The sequence below is a fragment of the Melospiza georgiana genome, chromosome 11 (assembly GCF_028018845.1).
Source record: "Melospiza georgiana isolate bMelGeo1 chromosome 11, bMelGeo1.pri, whole genome shotgun sequence".
In the NCBI taxonomy this organism is placed as follows: Eukaryota; Metazoa; Chordata; class Aves; order Passeriformes; family Passerellidae; genus Melospiza; species Melospiza georgiana.
Window position 1 is genome coordinate 11903487 of NC_080440.1, and position 23657 is coordinate 11927143.

General features: G+C 49.4%; 1 protein-coding gene across 1 annotated transcript; it reads left to right on the forward strand.

The window, feature by feature from the left end:
- Positions 1-1271: 1271 nt before the first annotated feature.
- On the forward strand, positions 1272-21029 carry RAB7A (RAB7A, member RAS oncogene family). The gene is made up of 6 exons (XM_058031912.1): positions 1272-1379; positions 16675-16735; positions 17813-17939; positions 18706-18924; positions 19445-19573; positions 19696-21029. The coding sequence occupies exons 2-6, from the start codon at positions 16683-16685 to the stop codon at positions 19789-19791; spliced, it is 624 nt and encodes a 207-aa protein (XP_057887895.1). The 5' UTR covers positions 1272-1379; positions 16675-16682; the 3' UTR covers positions 19792-21029.
- Positions 21030-23657: the final 2628 nt, after the last annotated feature.

The window sequence follows — 23657 nt, forward strand, 5'->3', positions numbered from 1 at the left end:
CCTTCTCTGGAGTCTGGAGCATCACTCTTATGAGGAGAGACTGGGCTTGTGTAGTCTGGAGAAGACTGAGAGGGGATCTGTAATTCATGCAAATATCTCAAAGATAGCTCCAAGAGGATGGTGCCAGACTCTTTTTGGTGGTGCCCAGCAACAGGATGAGGAGCAAAGGCCATAAATGAAAACTCAAGAAATTCCACCTCAACAAGAGAAAGAATTTCTTTAGGTTGAGGGTGGCAGAGCCCTGGAACAGCTGCCCAGGGAGGGCGTGGAGTCTCAGGAGACTTTCAGGTCCCACCTGGATGTGTTCCTGTGTCACCTGCTCTGGGTGACCCAGGAGGGTTGGCAGGGGCTGGGCTGGGTCATCTCCAGAGGTCTCTTCCAACCCCAACAAGTCTGTCACTGTGTGATTTTCTTTTTAATATTGCTGGAATACTGCCTCTGTCCTTTATTATCTTTCATTAGCTTTAAAAATACTTTTTTTTTCCCCCATGGGGGCTTTCCTGAGTTCATAAGCTAACAAAACCCACAGCAGCAGTCACATGACTTGGATGAGTAATAATGTTCAAGTAATTGCTGAGTAACAAAATGAACCTGCTGCCAACAGAGAGTAGGAAATACAGATTTCACTTGTACCAGCAGGATAGTTGTTATCCCATGGATTTAGGTCCAGACACTTCAGAGGCTCCCATTTCACTCCCTGCACTAATGCTCTTGGTGCTGACAACTGCCTGGTTAATCAATCTGAATGTATGAATGAATTCAACTGGCATCTTTTATCTTCTTTCCTGACAAGTGCTGGTGCCACTACCCCACTTTAGATTACAGCTGCGAGTAAAAATTTATAAATATTAAACAAACTTAATCTAAAATGTTGCCTCTTTATTTTTAATAGCAATAACTAAGGGGGTTTTTATTTCACATAGGAATTTAATTGTAGAGCTCCGTGCTATTTCTTCAGTGCTATTTAGAAGACACCAAAGAACAGATTTGTGCCTGTGTGTTCTCATCATTTATGAAGGTTTCTTTGGCCCTTTCCGCCTCCCCTCAGCCCAGGGCGCGGTGTTCATTGGAAGCCCGCGGGAGAGGCGGGTTCCTTCCCATCCCTGCCCTGTGTGCGGGCTCTGGCGGTACCACAAACATTTCATTTTCCACAAACATTTATTTATTTTATTTCCCACCCGCACGGGGCCGGGCCCGCTGGGCCTCGGCGCCCTGAGATGGCGGGCGGGTCACGTGTGCGGCGCGCGGTGACGCCGTGCCCCGTGAGCGGAAGGTGTCGGTGAGGCGGAAGCGAGCGCGGGAGGCGGCGGGGCCCATTAAAGCCGACGAGGCGGGCGGGGGGCGCAGCGATCGGGCTCGGGCCGCGGCGGCAGCACCAGGTGAGCCCGGCGGCACCGCGCGCTGCCTGCGGGGACGGGCGGGCGGCCGAGCTGCGGACCGGGGGAGCCGCTCGCGGCCCCTCCCCGGCACCGGGGGGCCCGCGGCGGAGGCGGCGCTGTCTCGGTGCTCCCGGCCGGCTTTGCACCGGGGCCCGGCTCGTTTGCCCGCCCCGAGGCGGGCTCTGGCGGCCGAGCTCCCTGGAGCCGGGCCCGGCGCTGGCTCGGGACAGTGCAGGGGGGTCTCCGCCGGCCCCGCTCCTCCCCGAGGGCCTTTCCCAGGATGCGCGTTGGGCCCGGCCTTTGTGGAGCCTGCTCTGCGGAGCGGCCCGAGCGGTGCCGCCGGGCAGGGAGCGCTTTGTCTGGGGCCTCTGGAGCCGCTGTGGCTCCTCCCGAACCCTGAAAAGGCTTCGGGGTGGCCGGTGCGGGGTCGGGACGGTGAAACGCTGCTCGGGGTCGGTGGGGAGCGCCTGTAACGTGAAGCGGCAGCCCCGGGAGCGATCGAACTGACCGGAGAGGCGGCCCGGGAGGCTGGCAGTTATTGCGAAAGGGGCTGTCGGTGTGTGTAAGGCCTGAGTCAGTGCTAGGAACTATTAGAGTGGATGTTAGAAGTGCTTTTGTCTGTGAGTGTGTAATAAGGTAAATTAAGTGATAGATCATTATTAGTTTCCATATATGTAGAGACTAATAAATATGGAAATGCCTGGTGGTTGTACTTAAGACAATTGCACTGCCTGTAAATAGAGGGCTTCTTTTGCTAGCAAAAATAGCAATCTTCATCTGAAGTAGGGTAGGTAACCTCAGCATCAAAATGTGTGTCTCACCTAGCACTCTAAGCCTTTTGTTCTCAAAGCTGGAAGTTTCAGCATTATCTCCTGGAAAACTCCAAATGTTTGCTGATTAGCAGAGCTGTTGTGGTCTGTATGAGGTTCTTATATGTAAACTGAGAGCACATGACAGAATGCAGTCCCCTCCCAGCTGTAAGCAAGCTGTTCTTTGTTTGTCACTTGCCAGCATGGAGCCTTCAAAGCTTCCAGTACTTGTCACTGGCTGGCCAGCTCTGTCCTGAGCCTAACAGTCTGTGTATCCATGTGCGTGTTGGGTTTGGGGAAGTGGAGATTCTCTTTTTTTAGGGGAATGGTATATAAGTAGCTGTGCCAGTGTTTGGCTGGCTGTGACTTGAAGGCTGTGGTGGTACCATGGTGTGTGAGCAGTAGCTGCAGCCTGGCTATGGTTCCAGTAGAACCAGGCTGCTGGAGTCAGTGTACCCTGCTTTCTCAGGAGCTGAATTTGAGGTTAAAGTGGGTGGAGTAATTTGAATATTCCTTGTTAAATAATCAAGGCCTCGTTGCTGTACTTACTCAGGAAGAACAAGTATACTTTTCTTTCCCCCTCTCCCTTGTGACTCCCAACAGCTGACTGAACACATGACTTGCCCTCCATGCACTAATGAGTGGACCCACCATGCCTGCCTGGCCTGAGCCCTCAGAAGTAAAGCAGCTCTAATACTGATAACTTTCAAGCACTGCCTTGTTTGTTTGTTTGTTTGTTTGGGGTGTGTGTTTGTTTGTTTTGGATTTCTTCTTTACTCTTTGTGCTGTTATGTTAATACCCTGTGTCTGGTGTAGAAAAGCTGTTATGGGGCTAATCTGACCCCTCCATAAGGAAGACTTCTGAAATCTCATAGCAGTTTCTTGCTCTCCCAACCTGTAGTGTGAAGTATAACTGATAAGAAGGAAGGGAGTTGCTGTGTTTAATGTTCTTCTTCCCTGTGGTGTCCTGCAGTCGTCCCTGTCCTCAAACTCAAATACCCTGATAAGAGCTCAGCATGGAATCACAGAATATTCCGAGTTGGAAGGGGCACACAAGGATCACAGAAGTTCACACAAGAAGTTCAGTGCCTGGCCCTGTACAGGACACTCCCACATGTGCCTGAGAGTGCTCAAGTGCTCTTGAGCTCTGGCAGGCTTGGGGCCATGGCCACTTCCCTAGGGAGCCTGTTCCAGTGCTCAGCCACCTTTGGGTGAAGAACTTTTTCTTTGTATCCAGCTTAAACCTGCTTTGACAAAGCTTCACGCTGTTTCCTTGGTCCTGTTGCTGGTCACCAGAGTGAGGAGGTGGGGAACAGGACACCCTGAGCTGTACCTTCAGGGTGACAAGTTAAGAATTGAAATAACTGTGTTGCAGAGTCTGCAGTACAGGCATCCTGTCCCCTCTGTCAAAGCCAGGGAATCCAACTCTTTGAGTGGCACTGACATGTTAGAGCATTGATAAATCCTCAGCTGAAAGTGTAAAATGAACAAGCTCTGCTCTGAAGTGACCTGGGAAAGATATGACTTTGCTTAGTTTGCTCTGATCAAAATGAAAGCTTGTTGGCAGGAGGGTTAGCGGATTTATTTTCTGCAGCACCTTCTTAAAGCTCATGTTTTATGATACTTGTGTTGGAAGGTTGTGAGAATTACCTGTTGGAGCAAATCTCTGGCAAAGCTTGTCCTTGAGGAAACATTACAATTACCATCAAACCATCTGTGCAAAACTATAAATAGCTCTGTCTCTAACATGTATGGGATTTTGGTCTGACTTCTGTGTGAAAATGAGACTACTTTATGCAGAACTTAACATTTGGCTGTAAACAAAATTGGCTGTGCTTGGTTAGGGTGTGTTTTTAAATGCTGCATTGTGAGAGAAAGTTTGCAGGTACCTGGCTCGAGAATAAGGGCTGCAGTAGGGCACTGAAGCTGGTGGATGATGTGGGCTCACAGGAACTTATTGTTGCATGTCCCTGCCTTCAGAATACAGCAGTTTTGTTAGTAACTGAAGTAAATTGAGTCTTTGTGAAATGAGTACAGGACCCTCACCTTGCATGGTGCCAGTGTTTCCTTATGTCATCTGGGCTTCTCCTTGGCTGTGACCTGACCTGCTCTGAAGTCCCTGTCACTGGGCCCTGGTGCACCTAAGATTCCCTTGCAGGGCTTTAGAATAATTTAAAGATTGTTGCCTCTACAGAAGAGAGTCCAGCTAAGACCTTACCTAAATGCTGAGCTTGGTTGGGCACTGGCACGTGCTGCTTGTCTGGCAGCAGTCTTGCACCCTTCAGATGCTGAACTACTTCATTCTGCACAGCATCGTCTTGATAATTGCAATTTAATTGCCTCATGAGTTAGGGTTGAGTTGGCTTCCCTCTGCAGCTTCCTAAAATGATCTTATGTAGTTGCTGTGTAACAGTCTGCCTTCAGATATAGCTGTGACCAGAGATGGTGAGGAGAAAAGTGTCTGTCTCTGCAGCATCAATCCAAACACGAGCTGTGCATCTCAAAACTGAATTAGATATAGATAATTAATTGCATGACAGTAGTTGATACACCGTGCTTATTTGTGCAGTGAGGGGCTCGATTAAAGGTCCCATTTCTCTTTAACTGCGCCTTGAATAAAGCTCACAAATGAGCGTCCAAGGTCAGGAGTGCCCACGTGCTGCCCAGGAATAGCAGGCGCTGAAGGGATCCCCGTGTGTCACTTGTTCCCCTCTGGCTCCCGGTGTGCTTGTTGCTCTTGCTCTGTGCTGGTGGGGATGGGAGGGATGCAGCTCTGAGCCCAGCGTGCTGCTTGCTGCATTTTGTGCTGGCAGATCTGCCCTGGTGATGTCATCGCTGCTGCGAGGCTGCTCCTGCTCCTCCTCCCCGTGCCGGCAGCCAGCGCTGGCTGTGGGGGAAGCTTTGTCAACGCCGCTGCTGCTCCCGCATGGCAGTGACCCTGGGAAGGGAAGCAGGCTCCTCAAGGCCACTCAAGTGTGTTGATTTGCAGCTTATCCCCAGTAGCCTTGACTTCTCTTGCCAGGAAACCTGTTATTGAGGCCACAGCTGTCTTCACAGGGCGGTGAAGCTTCAGGGCAGGGTGCACTGCCTTTGAGATGGGATTGAAGTGTAAACCTGTGGCACAGATTCCTGTCTGTATGATTTAAAGGCACTTGATACAGTGAGTGATTTGCTCTTTCTTCTGCATAACCACTTAAAATGAAAATGTGAGGTGACTAATTGTGTCTAACTGTACTTGCATGAGTTTTAAGCAGAAATTGTTAAATGAAATTAAATGTAAATTAAAAAGCCCAGTGTTCTTTTGAGTCTGTCCTATATACTGTCACTTTGGTCATTTGAGAGACAAGGTGGACAAAAGTGGAGGCCAGTAACTGGAGCTGCCTTCAGAGCCAGCCTGCCTGGAGTACCTGGGCCTTGGTTACTGGGCTGCCAGTTTATCTAACATGTCTGTGCTGAGCCCTTGAACTCTTTCCAGCTGGAAGTAGAATCCTCTTCAAAGTAACCTGTCTGGTGCTTGTCTCCCTCAAGTGGGCTGAGTCACTCGGCTCCCAGACATGGATAATGATATCTGGAGTCCAAACTGGCACAGTGGTGGCATTGTCTCGAGCATGAGCAGTGAGAGGGTTTTAGCTGAGACATGCCTGGGCCTGAGCCTTTTCCCTTGCCTAACAAGATGCCATTTGCCCACAGAGTTCTCTTAACCTCTCCATGCAAGTGAGGTTTTCATTGGGCCTTTGTGGAGCTTCATCAAGAGAATAGGTGAAGTGGTGAAGTATTGAGGCAGGATCTATGCAAGAGGTATGAGGGTGTGAAGTGTGAGTGTGAAACTGAATATCCACAATACAAAATTCCTTGTTAGTCACTGACTCAGCTGTCACGGCAAGCTACCTGTTGCACTCCCATCCTGGTACTGAAATACTCGTCCTTCCTGCTCTGCAAACCACATTAGCATAGTATTGAGTGTGTGGAGGATCAAGAGTTCTGCTCACAGATCAAGGAGTAGTTCTTAGATTACAACCTGTCCCTAGAGAAAGCTTCCTCTCTAGAAGACTCATTACTGACAACAGGACCTCCTGGAAGGAGGAGTAATGCTTTTGCCATTAGTGTTGGTGTGCTGCTTCCCTACATCTGCTCATAGCATCTCCCATCAGTATCTTCTCTATCAAGCTTCTTCTCCTGTAGGAAACACAATATTCACTCTCAGATCTGAGTATCAGGTGTAAGTTGCAGCCTCTGGCAGACCTCCTAAGGGCTGTCATTTGACTTGGTCAAAGTCTCCCTTCAGTCTCTTGTTTCCTGCCCAGCCTCTAGGAACTCTGGCAGCCAGGAGTGGATAAACAAGGCTTGTTTACCACTGACAAGGTCTAAGATCTGTGTTTTGCTTACCACTGCAAAAGTTATCTGTGTTTCTGAAACTGAAAGCAGGAATCTGCGAAAACTTAAACTGTAGTCAAAACTAGAATTAATCTGAGCACTTTAAAAATACTGTTAGATATGGTAAAAATCTAACAACTCAACTGTTTGTCAGTGGCCTGGCTAACTTAGAATATTTGGAATTGGACAGCCTTATCTTCTGGACACATAGATTAAAAAAGCCCAGCTGCCTTTGCCTGTGTTTGTTTTCTAGAAAGCAATAAGGGAGTTGTCACTCAGGGAAGGGCCTGATGTGAGAACTGTGCCGGGCTCTTGATATTTGTGTCAGGGCTACTGAAACTGTTGGCTGGCTCCACTAGCTGGGTGCTGTGTGCCCAAAGGCCAGCGAGCACCACTGCATAAACTGGGCTGGGTGAGCACTGTGGCTGTGTTCCAGTTAGCCCAGGGTTTGTTTTGCTGCTTGGAAAGCTGTCCACCAAGGAGGGCTGGTGGTGGAGGCATCATGGAAGCTGTGCTGGTGTAGCTGCGGCGCTGTGCGTGGGCAAGGCCCTTAGTCAAGACACATGGCTTGTTGCCTGGTGTCTCCCAGCAGCCAGCTATGTGCTCAACTCTCCTCCCACATCCTGAGATTGTCTCCCCCAGGGCAGAATAGGGGAAGTTAAGCTTGCTCTGATAAAGGGGGAGGGGTGTTAAAGCAAGCATGCTTTTTCTTGTAACAGCTTTGTCCTTGGGGGAGATCTGCTGGGAACTACCTGAAATCCTGTAGGATTTAATAGGGGAACTGCCTCGTACTGGAAGGTAGAAGCACAGCAACACTGATTCTTGACATGGTTTGAGCCTCCCAGAGAAGGTAGAAGATCTTGAGACACTTGCTATTGGTCTGTTAGGGTATGTGTGCCCAATCCTGAGAGGATATTTTGTGGTGTAAGGGCCATTTAGCTGCTGGAGGAATCAGTGGACCAAAACTTCATGACTGGAAACATCCAGCTTTCAGTGAAGTTTCTGGGTTTGGCTTTCTTCTTAAGATGTCTTCCTATAAGCAGAAGACTTCTGCTTCAGCAGCCCTGGCTTGCTTTCTGGGAATCCTGGTCTTGTTAGTGTGTAGCATTAGCTTCAAAAGGATCTTTGTGGCCTCTTCTCCTGCCACAGCTGCAGTCTCCCATACTGCTACCCTCTGTGGAGATGATGGGAGTCATCCTCACGTTTTTGAGGAGCAAAGTGTTCCACCTAGGGTGACTGCCCAGCATAGCTGCATCCCTGGGGACATCTTCAGGCTCTTCCTTCCATTGCTTTGGCTCAGTGTCATTGTCACCTGGAAGGTCCTACATGTGCTCCTGTGATCTTAGGCTCAGCAGCAGCCTGGGTGTTGTACTGTTCCCATAGACAGCAAGAAATGTCCTCCAGACCTTTCCCACTGCTCCTAAGCACACTGTTGGTCTGCTTGAACATGGACAAACATGTGCTGTGGTACTGTAAGCAAATGTGTTTTCATGCTTGTTCTGCTCCCACTTGCAAACCATGTAGTCAGATCAGCATGATGCCTCCTCACGAGAAGGTGGCTGTTGTGATGTCTAAACCAGCAGAAATCAGAGATCAGTTTTTGGCATTAGGGATGGGACTTTGGGCTTCCCTAGGGTAGAGTCACAATTCATTATGGCAGCTTTACAGTCAAGAACTTGTTCAGATCCACAGCTAGTATTTAAACATTGTGCGGCGTGGACCAACTCTCATCTGGAGAAATGCCAGGAGGTGTAACAGGCTGTGAATCAGTGAGGCTTGGACTGAGGAGCTTGGCTTTGAGAACTTGGGCTTTGAGCCTAACTGATCCTATGCATCAGTGCCTCTCAGGAATGCTGCACTCTCCAAATCTCAGCCCTGAGGGAGCCACAGCTGGGCTGAGACCTCAGGCAGGGCAGGCCCCTTGTCTTGTGCAAGTCCTGCAGTGTCAGTGCAGACATGGCTCCTACCATGGCATTGCTTCTGCCTTCCCTGTGCTGCCTGCACTCTGGCAGGCTGGATGTTGGCGTGTCTCCTTCTGGTGAGCTCTGAGTCCTTGCCCACAAAGGGATGTGTGATAGAGCCTTCAGCTGAGGGGATGTCTGAGACAAACTAAAACCTTAGTACCACTGACAGGAGTGTCTAACCCAGCCCTGCCTCTGGAGCATCCTTGATCACACCAGGAATCTGTTATGCTCAAAACTCTTCCAAAGTTTGTTTCCCAGCTGGGTTTTCTGCCTGTTTGTCCAGCTGCATGTTGCCCCACCATTCTCTTCCTTTAGCACTGCACTGTCTTCAGAGCATGTTACCCATGAACAGGACCCAGCAGAGTATTTGTGCAGGCCTGGTGTCAGCTCCTTCTGGGAGCTTCTTCAGACCATGTCATTTGGCTTTTAGCACTGTGTCACACTGGTTTGGTGCCTGTGTTGAAGCAGACAGTGAACAGAGCTTGAAGCCATGTGGCTGAGCTGCTATTGCTGGTTCCTAAGCTTCACTCAGTTCTAGAGCAGCTGCTCCAGCACTGGAGGCTGAAACTCTGCCCTCAAAAGGAGGTGGAAACTTACTGCAGACAGATGTGGTCTAAAAAGCTAATTCCTCTGGGATACTGAACCGTGTTCTCAGATTCAGTTTTGATCTGAGCCATGTCAGTGTGCTAGCAGGCATCTGAAGCTCCAGGCTGTTCTTCAGGAAGGTGAAGCTTTTGGCATAGGACTCTCAGATGGGGGTGGGATGTACTGGACAGTGTATTTACACCTGACAGCTTGCAATATAATGTTCTACACAAGGTATCAAAAATTAAGTTGTAGCTGAGGCTTTCAGCTCCACGAACAGAGGTAGTTTCTGCCTCACAGGGCTGTCTGGGAAAGGTACCAACTGGACAGAAGCCTGCTCTTGGTGGAGCAGCTCAGCTCCACCAAGGAGGAGGGAATGAGGAGCTGTGCTTGAGCTCTTGGCTGGGTACCAGCAGGAGGGAATATATTGGTTAGAGCAGCAACATAAACGTGTTGGGAAGAAGGAGGTGGAAATCAGTTTTTAGATGCTACTGTGGAACAGCAGCTAGAGTGTACCCTTCAGTGAAGCTGTCACAAGAATTTCTTGCCAGGTGCTTTTGGTGTGGGCTCTGCTTGAACTGACTGCTGCTCCATGGTGCATCTGAGGCCTGAAGGCACCTCTGATTGTATGGACTGTAGAGCCTATTGCCTCAAAACCAGCCTATTTACAGGGAGCAGTTCTTGCAAGTTGTCAGCCCAAATTACAAGATGTTCCTGGTTTCCTTTTTAGACACAGCATGTGTCCCCATGAAATGTGAGGCTTTTCTCTATGGTCTTTTCCAGTGAGCTGGGGAAGCTGAGCTCCTGATTGTCCTGTCATGGGGGTGGGAGAGTGCTGTCCTGCCTGTGCAGCCTTTGTCAGTGCAAGACTCAGCCTGCTGTCATAACTCCCTGTGCCTCTCTAGTAGTGCTCCCTGTGGGGATGCTGGATACACGTTCCACCTGTAGAGCACCTGGGTTTGGTAAGGAAAATATGCAGGCTCTGTAGCAGTCAAAAACATCAAAGGCAGCCATATTTCTAGTTTATTCCTTGGTGGCAGCTTGGTGTCCCTTAAGCCATTATTGGAATACGAATCCCAATATTCCCAGTTAGATTGTGCCTGGGCCAGTCTGACCCTCGCTGCCGGGCCAAAGGCAGCAGCTGTGCTGTGTCACCCCAGAGATACCTTGGCTTGCTGGAGATTACAGCTGGGCACTGAACAAGTCCAGGCTTGTTGGAACCCCGTTTACCTCAGGAGGAATGGCTTCAGGCGATGGTGAAGAGAAAAAGGATGGATTCTGCTGGAGGGTTTAATGTCCAGAGGTTTATTCCATGGTTACAGAGGTCTGAACGTGAGCAACTGCTCCAACAGAACCCGGCCGCATGGTCTGATCACCTTTTAAGCTCAGGGACAGGGGAAGGGGAGGTACAGGTGAGCACCAACCAGGTGAGAGGGGCAGGGTCTCATGGAAAGATGACACCCAGACAGGCCAATGACCCCCAGGCCTGAGGGGCATCCTTTGAACTTGACCAACCACACAATGCCTTGCTGGAATGTTGAGCCTGATTGACAGGACTCACTCAGCAAAGGGCGAGGGGGAAGGGAGAGGGGGGCATTGGCACACCTGGGGAAGGGACCCGGAGGCTTAAGACACACTGCAACAAGCCATGTTGATAGGAAGTGAATAGCCCCTGCTGATTGTCTCCTGACTACTGCTGTGCTTCTGCCCAGCTGAAAAGACAGGGCTTGTGTCACTCTTGGGAGAATGCAAGTGATGTGTTTAATGTTGGTATCTGTTGGTCTCAGTTTTGTGTTGAACTGTTCAGGCAGTCATTTGTAGCTCTGTGTTGGTTGATGCCTTGTTAGCAGCATCTGTCTGACCAGCCAGTGGGGACCAAGCTGCTGTTAAATTGTAACTGGTAAAGCTTCTTCTGCCCCATCTGGGACTCTGCTGCAGGTGGGGTTTGAGGCTTCAGTACAAAGGGTGTCTGGACTGCTTGGACACTCTTCAATGAGGAACTGGGACTTTGGTTAACTAATGGCAATAATAGGCTATGCCTTTTATCAGGATGAAGCCTTGCTCTTTCAGAGTAGCTGAAAAATTGGAGCAAATTCATGTATCTACTGAAAGGTTTAGCTAAAGCATGGCAAGGTGCAGTGTGACCATGGGGCAAGTGGTATGTGCTAGGCTGTTTGGTGTGCTTGGGCCTCTAAAAACAGGATAAACATTCAGTGACCATCTCTTTTCAGTGGCTGAACATATAAGCAGACATAAGCCCTTGAGATGCCAAACGTGCTAGGGAACTTGATACTTTGGAGAGGGAACTGGTTCAGTCTGACTGAGCTGGTCCTGAATAATATTTCTAGCTTCAGTTTCCTTGAAGAAATGCTGAACCCAGTGCGGGAGGGAATAAAAATAGCTCTCTGTAGTACAGAGACATCCATGCAAGAGAACAGTGAGTAGAGGTGCTGTTTCTGTGTCAGAAGTGCACTTGGCTGCATTTTGGGACACTCTTCAGGACAGAAGGTTCTTCCAGAGCACAAGGGTAGCTCTTGTCTGGTCACTGTGGTGAGCATGCTGCTGTGTGTGGTGGCCCCTAATGGACACCTGATCTGTCCACATCAGCTTGTTCATGGTTGGGTGTTTTTGCTCAAGGTCCTGTGGTATAGCAGGAAAGTGGAAGCTCTGCTTATCAGCCGTGGCACCCAGAACAGAGCTGCAGTGCTTCATGTTCAAATACACCTTTTTGTGGGATACCTGCTGGGACAGGGAGCAAAACTAGGCATCCATAATTCTGAGTCTAGCTGTGCTCAATGCCTGCTGCCCTACCACTCTGTGCCTGGTTGGTGTGGTGTTAGACATCCCTGGCAGAGGACACAGGGCAAGATGTGCTGTCCAGCATCCTCACCTCAGCACTGAGCTGGTTGCTGAGAAGCTGCAGGTGGCAGGCTGATAGCTGCAGTAACAGGGAGCTCCTGGCCAAACATTCCAGCCTGTAGAGACATGTTAGGATTGTATTCCAGCTGTTCAATAGCAAAGCTGAAACAGTAAAGACTGCTCAAAACTGCTGTGGGTGTGCTGCTGCTTAGGGAGCCTTGTCTTCCAAGGAGGTGAGATTCCCCTAGGGCTGGATGCTCTCACACTGAGACTGTCCATGAGCCATTTAGATTATTCCTTTTGCAAGGCCTGCTTCTGTTAAAGCATAGCTGATCTGAGGTCTGGTGAGCCATCAATGCAAACTGCTTCTGTTCCTGCTTGTACCAACCCAATTAATATTAAAATGCCTACATTGTGACTTGACACGTGAACATCTCTAAGGAATTTGTAACCCTCCATTTCTGCTTTGAGTTAAAGCAGCTGTCTTAATATAGCAAGGGAAAGGACAGTTGTAATGTGCTCTGAAGCAACAAGGGAAACCTAATTAGACTTGGCATAGGCTTTATTTGCTCTTGCATCTGAGCTGTAGAGCTATGAAGCTTCATAGGATGGGTTTTGACTTTTCCTTTCAGATTAGCTGAACCAGTGATGCTTGCAGCAATTTTCCCTTGCTAGTGCTGCAGGTGTTAAAGGTATAACAGTATTGTGGGCAGAGTGTGCTATACCAGCTTCATTTCTTGAGGGTCAGCATATCATTAATGGCTTGTTTGCTTAGAGGACAGGCATTAAAAATGGAGTGGAAGGTTTCCTCTCCTGTATTAGAGACAGCTGTGTCATTTCTTTGGCACTGTTAAGCCAGGAGGAGGAATGATTGTGGTGATCAGCCCTTGGCTGATGAGGAGTGTCTGGTGGCTCCTGGGTGTGCTGCTCCAGGCTGTGTTCTGAGCAGTCATGCAGATGACCTCGCTCAAAAAGATTTCATGTAGTGTGAAACAGAGCTGAGTCTTGGATCAAATCTTAACAAACAAGTTTTTCTTTGTGATACCTCTGAAAAAGGAAGTGTTTGTTCAGAAGTGCTGCTGGGACTGGACAGAAGCCCCATGTGAGCTCTCACACTGCCATCTGAAGGGTGTGTGCCTCAGCAGGCTGCTGCTCTGGAGTCATTGTGGCAAATACCATAAGGCAAGACAGGCTGCATTCTATGGTGTGAAACACTCTTAGTGCTGAGTCAGTGGGACCCCAGCCTATCTCAGCTCAACCATTTTCTACAGGACCTGAGGATGTTTCCTTGTTGTACTGGGCAAGGAGTAACTCTAAAGTGCAGGTCTGTTTCTACCTGCATTAGAAGATTGTTAAAGAGGGCTTGGCCCATCAGCTGACAAGGACTATTCAAGGCAGCATCACCCAAGGCTGGTAGAACAGGGCTGTGAGACTGGGCAGTGTCCATGCTGCTCCTGCCCTTCCTCACTGTCCCATGGCCCACACTAAGCACAAAGCTACAGCAGCTCTTCCTGTGCTGTGGCTCACATCCTTTGCATCACCTGGGATGGGAGCTGAGTGTCTCACCTGCCTGGTGTTGGTGGGGCAGGGACAGCCCTTCACCCTGCTGGGTAACCTGTCAGCTATGACAAGAAGGCAGCTCTGACTCAGCCTGACTTCCTATGTCTGCAGGTGGCTGCTCAGCTGAGTTACTGCTAAGGTAATGAATCCTGACAGAGCAGTTTTCCCTCCCCTCAGAGTGGAACTTCAGGCTATGTTGAACTTGGGAGATAAGCATGCAGTGTGATTTAGTGTTGCAATTTAGGGCTCTGCAAATCCCTCCTAAGCATGAGAACTAATGCCAGCTTGTCCAAAGCTGCTTCAAATACCAGGAGGCAGTGAGCTGCAGCAGCAAGTGATATTGGAAACACTCTGAGGAAAATAGAAGCAGTTCCCAGAAGCATGCTGGGTTCTGGCACAGCCACTTCTGGGTGAGTTGTTTTCCTCTGTCCTGAGGAAATCAGGTGACTTGCACTGGGCCTGAACCTATGCAGATGTTTTTCATGACAGTTCAGTATACACAGCTGTCTTAAGGCTGTTTTAAAGCTCTCTTCACTTGCTTCTTGCTCCATCTGGGCTGTTTGTGCTGCACAAGTCTCTGGCTTGACTGGCAGAAGTGTCACTTGTTATGTGCTTTGTGAGCACAGGAGGTGCAGGCTTGAAGGGGCTTCTGTGCTGTGTCCTGCCCATGGCTGTAGGGGAGACAGGCAGTGGTGTGAGCATCTGGGCAGGGGCAGAAGCAGAGCTCAGTGTTGGTGCTGGTGACAGCTTCCAGCTGGCTCTGTCTGGGTGAGCATAGCTGGGCTGTCAGCTGGGTCAGGGGACAGTGCAGCCCACTGGAAAGGAGAGGTGCTGACACTTGGAGGAACTGTCCTCCTCCACTTGCTCTCTGGCATCTGCTAGCACCCATCCAAGGGTGGCATCAGCCCTGTGGGTGACCTGTCACTGCTGCTCACTGCACAGCCCCTGGTGTTATCTCCTCAGCACTGAGTCCTCTCTAGGTGTATCTCAAGGATCTCATGAGGTTATACAGGAAAAAAACCCAGAAGGGCCAAAGCCCAACTAGAACCTAATCTGTCTACTGCTGTAAAAGATAATAAAATGTGTAAAGAGTGGTTTTGTATATTAGTAACAAATGAGAGCTAAGAGGCATCCCCATCCTTTATCAGATGTGGAGGGAAACATAGTGATAAAGGCTGAGGAAGAGGCCTGCTACATGACTTAGACACTCAAGACTCAGTGCCTTTGTGGGTGGGTACTGAGGGAGCTGCTGGAAGTGCTCCCTGAGCCCCTTTCAGTCCAGCAGTCGTGGCTCCCTGGGGAGGTCCCAGTGCACTGGAAATTAGCAAGTGAAATGTCCATCTACAAGAAGGGTCAGAATCAGAAGGAGGATCTGTGGAAGGCCTGTTAGTCTGACCCTGGTGCCAGAGAAGGTTATGGAGCAGATATCTTGAATGCCACCATGCAACATGTACAGGGCATGGGTGATCCTAGAGGCCTTTCCCAACCTGAACAACCCTGTGACTGAGGTGGGTGCAGTCCAAAGAGGTGTAGCTGTAGGTGCATCACTGCAGTGCTGCAGGGATGCTCCTTCAGCTTCTGCAGCATCCACTGACAGCAAAGCCTAAAGCTCTTCATGTCTTCTAACCCTCAAAGCTTGAGATTATTAAGATCTTTTGCAACTGGACTGCATCTAGTGAGAGGCTTTTACAGCTTGAAGCCTCCTGTAGTAGTGGGGTGAAATGGGTGCAGTTATCTAGCACCTGAGGCTGTTGTGTATCCCAGGAAGCACCTAAGGATCAAGCTGCTTGAACACCTAAATCCCTGTTGTAGAAGCAAAGGCCTCCTGAGCTGTGAAAGTCAGGAATAGCTCCTGAAGAGTAGGAGTTGTGTGCTGTAATGAATGTGGTATAGCAGGATGGGAATTTTAGGGTAGGCAAGTCCATACATAAGGGCTTAATACCAAGGCCTGTTGTCAAGGATCTTTGGAGTCAGGTGGCACAGCTGTAGCCATCCTGTGGCCCCTCTTGCTGTACTGAACCTGCAGGGCTCCCTCAGGAAAGCCAAGTCCTTGTGTTGTGGAGCAGGTCAGTACCAAACAGGGTCTGTGATCTGATCCAGCACATAAGAGTGGCTGGCCCACCCCCTCCCCAGAGGTGTGGAGCAGGGCCTTAGGGTAGGAAGAGTGTGCTCAGCCACTGGACAGAGCCTGTACCTGCTCTCACCATGCTAAAGAATATCCAGAAGTGTATTCTGACCTGCTCAGCTGATGAACTTGTCGCTGCCTCACTGGTCTGAGATCTGAGATGAGTTGTGGAACTCTGGAGCTCAGCTCTCTCTTTAACTGGATGCACCATTAGTGGCCAGTTTAGAGCCTCCTGCCTATGAAGTTTTGACAAACAAGTCATCATCTGATGGAGTAGATGGCCATCAGTGGGCTGAATGGTGAGGTTTGTCACTGTAACCTTATTACCCAAAGCTGAGGTGGCAGTAGTCAGCTTCCTGTGCCCTCAGAGAAGCCACAGTCTGGCAGCAGGTTGCTTTGCAATTCACCTGCTCTGTGTGGCTGTTGCAGCTCTTTCAACCACAGCATGTCCTTGGGATTTGGTTCTTTCACAAAACACAGCTGCTGGAGAAAGCTTCCACTTCTTCAAGCTCATGATGGAAGAAATGCTTTTCTTTTTTTTTTCCTAATTTTTTGCTGGGAAACTACTGAACAGCACAAAAAAAGCTTGAGTGCGGTATTAGCCACATGCCTGCTTACCCCTCACTTTGTGGCATGTGTAAGAATTATTAGCCTGTGTTGGGAGCTGGTATGATTTACTGCACTGCCTCAAGTCCAGGGAGATGACCTGGGCTAGTATATCTCCCAGATGGCCTGGAAATGGGACCCAGAAGGGCCTTGGTACAGTAAGTGACAAGTGCTCAGCTCATCTCAGATTAAATTGCCACTGCTGGTGTGGCATGGCCCAGCCTGTGCCATGGGCAGACACCTGGGCAGTGCTGAGTGCAGCCTTGTACTGGAGTCTGGTTTCAGGAGTGCTGGGCCCTGCCTGTCCCTGGCTCCTTGCTGGGGGTCAGGTTTCCCAGCCTCCAAACTTGCTGCTTACTTTGCTGAGGAATGACATACTAATGGTTTGTGATGGGATTGTTCTTCCTTTGTAGTGTGAAAGATGACTTCTAGGAAGAAAGTGTTACTGAAAGTCATCATCCTTGGAGACTCTGGGTAAGTGGAAGAACCTTTAAGATGCTAATCTGTATCTGGCTAGAGCAGTGCTCTTGACTAGTGGGAGCCTGGATGCACTGTAAGAAATGAGCAGTGCTGGGAGGAGAGATTTTGCAGCCCATGACAGCTGTGCTACCTCAGGTCTAAGAACTCTTCACTGCCCTCTGTCTTGAATGTGTCCCTGCAGTATCTTGAGGTCCTGCCACAATATTAAATGGGGAAAATGTGGTGGGACAGGCCACTGGAGTAGCAGAGTGGAATAACCTTCTGCAAGGAGGACATGTGATGTTGGAATGAGTGTTTCATAAAAAAAAATAAAATAAAAAACCCCAAAACCATTAGTAAGCATTCTTAGGTGACTTCCTAAAACTCTGTCAGAGACATAGTCTGTACTGAGCCATCTGCTGTGCTCCTCAGGGCTGGCTGGAGCACTCCCCTTGGAGTGAAAGGCTTTGCTCTGTGCTCTCAGCAAGGAGCTGCTCTGCTGTCACAGGTTGCTGGCTGTGCAGGCTGTAACCTGATTCCCATGACATCAGGTTTATTTATACTGCTGTCCCCTGCAAGCTGTTATTCAGGGAGTGTTTCTCAGCCACACAGAGAGCATGTGAGCCTCTAAGCTTGCTCTCAGGGGAGGATTTCCACCTCTGGGTGCCTAGCAGATGTGTTTGTGAGCTGTTGCCATCTGAGATTGTCTGGTTTTCCACCTCCTCCTTCTGCAGAGGCTGAAGATTACTGTTTGTGATGGGTTTTTCTGAAGCACTTCATCTTCTAAAATTGCCTTCATGGTCATAAATTGATGTCTGTTCCTTACCAAGGGTCAGATTAGTGATGGGGAGGTGAGGTTTCTCAGGATGTAATCCTGTGTATCCTTGGGTAGCTAATGCTCTTACTCAGCTGGTGCCTCAGCATCTCTTGGTGTGCAAGCCCCCACTAGCAGAGGTGGGAGCTTTTTCCCTGGTTGAAAAGCCAGGAGGTTATGGGCAGTGAAGGGCACTGGAATGTTCTCTTCAGGGTGGTCAGCTCAAACACTGCTGTAGAAGCTGCCTGCCAAGTCTGTCTTTTTTGTGTTCTGTGCAGGGTGGGAAAGACATCGCTCATGAACCAGTATGTGAACAAGAAATTCAGTAACCAGTACAAGGCTACGATAGGTGCAGACTTCCTGACAAAAGAGGTGATGGTGGATGACAGGCTAGTGACAATGCAGGTAAGGAGGGACTCTGCTGCATGGGCTGCCATCTCCCCACTTGTGTGGAAGCATCTGCTCTGGGGTAGGGATCAGTGTCCTGGGTGTGAGTCTTGTTTGCACTGAACTTCTGTTAGACATAAGTGCCTCTGGGCTTCCCTACACATTTTTGCATGGGCTGAACAAGGGAATGCAAAGATTAATCTGGGTTTAGCTAACAGCAGTGTTGCTAGGCCCTGTTTAAAAAATTGGATTTGGTACTGTCAGTAAACTAGGTCTTGTTACAAAGATTCACTTCCCTAGTGTTCAAGAACTGGAAAAGACTCCCTAGGTCTACCATTTGTGTAACCCCAAGTCCTACGGGTGCAGTGTTAACCTGCCAGCCTGCTTTATGTCTCTGGTATCTGCAGCTTTCATCTCTCCATGGTGAAACTGACTGCAAGGCAGCAAAAGCTGCAGCCATCAGAGGGGTGTTTGAACTCTGCTGCTATCCAGGTGCATGCAAGCACTGCAGACAGGTCACCTGCTGACCCTAATACCCAAGTCCTGCTTGTCCAGGACAAGGATATGTCCCTGGCTGAGGAGCACAAAAAGGGTCAACTATCTTTAGAAGGTGTTTCTGGCTCCTGATGCTTAGTGCCTACAGAAATCCCCAAGCCTGCAGGTGCTGCTATCTGCCCAGCTGGGGACTCTATATGCCTGGTGGGGAGTTTTGGAATGAATGCCCTAATTGCAGCCTGACTGTGTCAGAGTAGAACTGGCTTATCTGCCCTGTCTTTTGCTCCAGATATGGGATACAGCAGGCCAAGAACGATTTCAGTCTCTGGGAGTTGCCTTCTACAGGGGAGCAGATTGCTGTGTGCTGGTGTTCGATGTCACGGCTCCCAACACGTTCAAAACCCTAGACAGCTGGAGGGATGAATTCCTCATTCAGGCCAGTCCAAGGGATCCTGAGAATTTTCCTTTTGTTGTGCTGGGAAACAAGATTGACCTAGAAAACAGACAAGTGAGTACTGGGACTTACTAACCTCCTCTTAAGACCCTGCTGGAATGGGAGACCTTGGGGAAACTCAGGAGGGTTACCTGAGAAACGGGAGTGGGAGGTGCCTGAGAGTGGCTCAGATGTTGTCTGCCACCAGAGAAGGGTTTCTCCTGCCTGGAGAGGTCAGGCCCCTGTGCACAGCATGCTCCTGCCCACTGGTGGAAGGATTGCAGCAGCTTCCTGGGGAGGGAGGTGCAAGGAGAGGAGCAAGCTGCTTCTCCTCCCCCAGATGTGCTGAGCAGCTCCTATAGGAGCAAGCCAGTGCTCTGTGGTCTCATTGCCCTTGGGCAGGGTCCTCCTTGTCCTGGAGCTGGGTCTGTCAGGTGATGGATGGGAAGTGGTCTCCTGTGTTGTGTTTCAAGGCTATGGCTTTGATGAGGTCAGAGCTGCTCAGGTTGGATATGAGGGATCTCTGGCCTTGCCCTGAAAATAAAACCCCTCCCTGCATAGCAGAAGGTAGTGATGCTGTTCTCTGTCCACCCAGGTCACCACAAAACGGGCACAAGCCTGGTGCTACAGTAAAAACAACATCCCCTACTTTGAAACCAGTGCCAAGGAGGCCATTAACGTGGAACAAGCTTTCCAGACGATTGCACGAAATGCACTTAAACAGGTAGGGAGGGGGCCAGTGTGCAGCCCTGCCCCAGTGCTGGGGCTCACCCCCACCTTGCCCAGCTCCCTGCATGCTGGGAGCTGTGTGCAGAGCATTAACTCCTCCTCCTCCTCTCCCACTAGGAAACCGAAGTGGAACTTTACAATGAATTCCCCGAACCCATCAAACTAGACAAGACTGACCGAGCGAAGGCTTCTGCAGAGAGCTGCAGCTGCTGAGGGGAGTGGGAGGGGTTGAGCACAGTCCTTCACAAACAAATATCACACTTAGGCCTTCAAACACACAGCCCCTCTTCTGTGTTTAAAATGAAATTACAAAAAAAAAAAAAAATTGCATCTCCAGCTGCCAAAATCCACCCATCTCTCATGAGCATCTGAGTCCTGCACTTCAGAGCTCAGGTCCCCACACCATCCACATCACACTTCATGGTAACAGACCTTTCTCTTAGTTTAAAATGGAAACTGTTATGTATGTTTGGAACTGAATCTAATTCCAGGTGTCCAATGGAGAGAAACTGTTTACAGGTAATCTGTGTAACAAGTTACATACATTTTTAACTGTCTCGTGTTTTCCCCTGTGAAGGCTGCAATTGGAAAGGCTGATTACCCATAGTTCATTGCAAGCTCAGCACTCAGACTAGGTTGAGTTTTGTATGTATCTCTGTTAATGCTTGTTACTTTTAACTAATCAGATCTTTTTACAGTATCCATGTATTATGTAATGCTTCTTTAGGAAAAATCTTATAGTACATGTTAATATATGCAACCAATTAAAAATGTATAAATTAGTGTAAAATTCCTGAATTACATGTTCAAGTACTGAAACACAGGTTGTGTAGAAAGTGAGGAGGACACTTGTGACCTGCGGCGTGCTAGCAACACAGAGTCCAGATAGAGGCAGTATTCTGTACAGTAGAGATGAACTATGTAAGCCTTCTTGTTTTGAGGCCAAAGAGGCTTCATCTTCTGGAAAAATCTGTCTGGCTTCCTTGTATCTAAATTCTCAGATTTGCATAACAGCATTGATATGCACACTGGATTATTGGATTTAAAATTAAATACAGCTATGAAATGACCTCATTTGTTCACCTCCCCTACTGCTTAACTCCTGACATCCTGGAGCGAGCATGAGGAGCCAGAGCTGAGGTGTGCCTGTGGCTCTTTGTGCTGTGGAAGGAGCTCCCACCTGGGCTGTGGTAGCTGTTTCCTGATGAATGACCTGGACTATGAATCTTCCCTTTCTTCTTACTGACTGCTAATCTGGATTTTTGGTATGGAAAAACTTGGCAATCTAGTCCCTTTCCTCTCTTCCTTTCTTCCTGGTATTTGTTCTTGCATTTGTAGCTTGCTTAAATGGAGCCCTTCTACCTGTTTTCCAGAGGTCTACATTCTAGTACGTAGGCTGAGCTCTTATGTAAAGAAACAAACATGATGCCAATAAACTTAACAAGAACAAACCTTCTTGTTTACTCCTGTTTCTGGCTCTTTTTTTCCTCCACTAACATGCTTTCTTTCCTCTGTCTAGTCACCATTCCAGCAAACCAATGCCTGCTAACTGAAGGACATTTGTGCTCCTTCCTTACTATAAAGTTTGTGCCTTCCAGTATGGTTTTTGAGAGAGGGGTGAGCCAGCCCTGCTTGCTTGGCTGGGGCACTGCTAGAGATTACCCCTCTGCTTCTCTGCAGTCTGCTTGCAGGGCAGGAATGATGCTGGATCAGATCCCTCAGGGAGCACAGCCCTGTTCTGGGCGTGTGTCCTGGACAGCCTCTGTGTTTTGGGACAGGCTGTTAAAGCTCTTGCTGCCCTCCCCTTGCAGGGGTTGTGTGAGCAGAGCAGGCTCAGCCCTTCCTGCTCCCCACCAGGGCTGGCCTGGCCTTCCTTGGGGTGAGTTGAGGGCCTTTCTGTGCTCCAGCCTCGTCAAATGAAGCCTTTAATTTCTAAATGCTGGCTGTGACCCTCTGCTTGCACTCACCAAGGCTGAGCTGACAACTGTACCCAGAGGAAGATGGAAAACAGAGTTTAGTGAAATGAGGGCAGTTATTTCAAGAGCTTTCTAACAGTTTTTGTGCTCCATATCCTATTTTATAGTGCTGTCCTATCATACTTCTCTCACTTGACTGGGCTTTTGCTGTCCATATCAATCTCAAATAACTGCACTAGCAATGTGTCCTGCTGGGACCACCTTTCTGTCTGTGTGCTTTTTGAAAGACTTGGACCTTCTGCTCATCTTCATTTAAAGTGTTGCTCTGCACTTGTTTTCTGTGGACACAGGTGGAATGTGGAGAAAGCCAAGTTGGGGGAGGGAGGAACAATAACCCTGAAGTTCTTGGGGAAAGGAGATGCTTTGAACTTTGCAGCCCTCTGCCTGGTATGGGTGGTGGGGCTGAGGCAGCCAGGGCTGTGGCTGAGCCCTCAAGTGACCTTGTGTTTAATGTCGTTCCAGTCAGATAAACTGGCAATAACCCAAGGCAGAGTGTTCCAGATGGGGTGGGACAGCTGTGGGGCTTCTTGCCACAGGATGTTATGAATGCTTAAGGGGAGGGGAGGATTCCATTTGCCACCTACATATCAATGTTTTTACAGGTGGGAATACACACAAGTGTACAAAAACCAGTACAGAAGGCAAGCAGCATGGGAACTGCTGTCCTGCTGTTACACTCAGGGCTGGTGGTGTCACAGATGGGGACTGGTGTTCTGCATGAATCGCTGTCATCACTGTGGTCTGGAGAAGCCAGCTGGACTGACTATTGCTGCAGGCAACACACACTTAAAGCCACTCCCTGCACCATTGGGGTGTCATGGCTTTTACTTTTGTGGTGGCCTCTGTTGCTGCTGCAGTGACAGTGTAATAATGCAGGTAAAAACCCACCCTGACAGTGGGTGCAAGGGTGACTCGGTGCTGGGTGCATCCCAGAGGAAACCCTGCCCTGGTGCATGGAGGCAGCTGAGCTCAGGAAGGTTTTCCTCTTTGCCCAAGTCCTGACAGGGCAGGAGGAAGAGACCCAAAGGAGGAGCCTGGCTGGACGAGAGGAGGGAAAAGCCTCAGCCAGCTCAGGACAGAAGTGGGTGCAGCTGAGGAGGCGGCGGCAGGGCGGCTGGGCAGAGCAGGCAGGTGCGGCTGCTGCTCCCGCAGGGCTGGAACGGCTCCTGTGTGATGTGCACACATCAAAGCTGGGGAATCACACAAACACATCTGTGCTGAGGGGCTGTGGGGGGGAGCCGTGCCAAAGGGCTGGAGCTGCGGAGCCCGGGGCGGGCACGGGGCTGGAGCTGCCCGGAGCCCCAGCAGGAGCCTCCTGCCAGCCCAGGGCCCGCAGCTCATCCACCACAGCGGGCTCGGTGCCAGCCCCGGCCCTGCACAGCTGCAGCCCCAGCCCCAGGTGTGCACAGGGACCCGGGGCCCGCAGGGAAATGTGTGACACAAACACACACACGGGCTCGGGGTTCTGCAGGGACACCAAAGGAGATGTGTGACACAAACACACACACGGGCTCGGGGTTCTGCAGGGACACCAAAGGAAACGTGTGACACAAACACACACACGGGCTCGGGGTTCTGCAGGGACACCAAAGGAAACGTGTGACACAAACACACACACGGGCTCGGGGTTCTGCAGGGACACCAAAGGGCTTTAGCTGTTGGCACATCCAAACAGTTACACCGGCAGGAATGTGTGTGTGAAAAACTCCAATCCCTTGTTTTTAAAATTTTATAAGTTTATTAGTAATAAAATTATTATAAAAATAGTAATACAATTAGAGTAATAATAATTTGGACAAATTGAATTAGGACAATACGAGACAATAGAGACAAAGAGTTACAGACGTCCAGGTACCTTTTCTGGGCAGCACGAGCCCAAAAAAGGACACATGTTAACAGAGGATTAACCCTTAAAAACAATAACCTGTTGCATATTCATACACCTCATCCATGATGCATAAATTCCATTCAAACACAGGATTCTTTCTGGTCACTGTCAACTTCTTCCTTTGAATCCTAACAGTACCTTTGAGGTGGGAAGAAGTTCATTTCTTCTGATAGGAGGGCAATAAATTCTTGTTCTCTGAAAGATTCAGGTGTCCT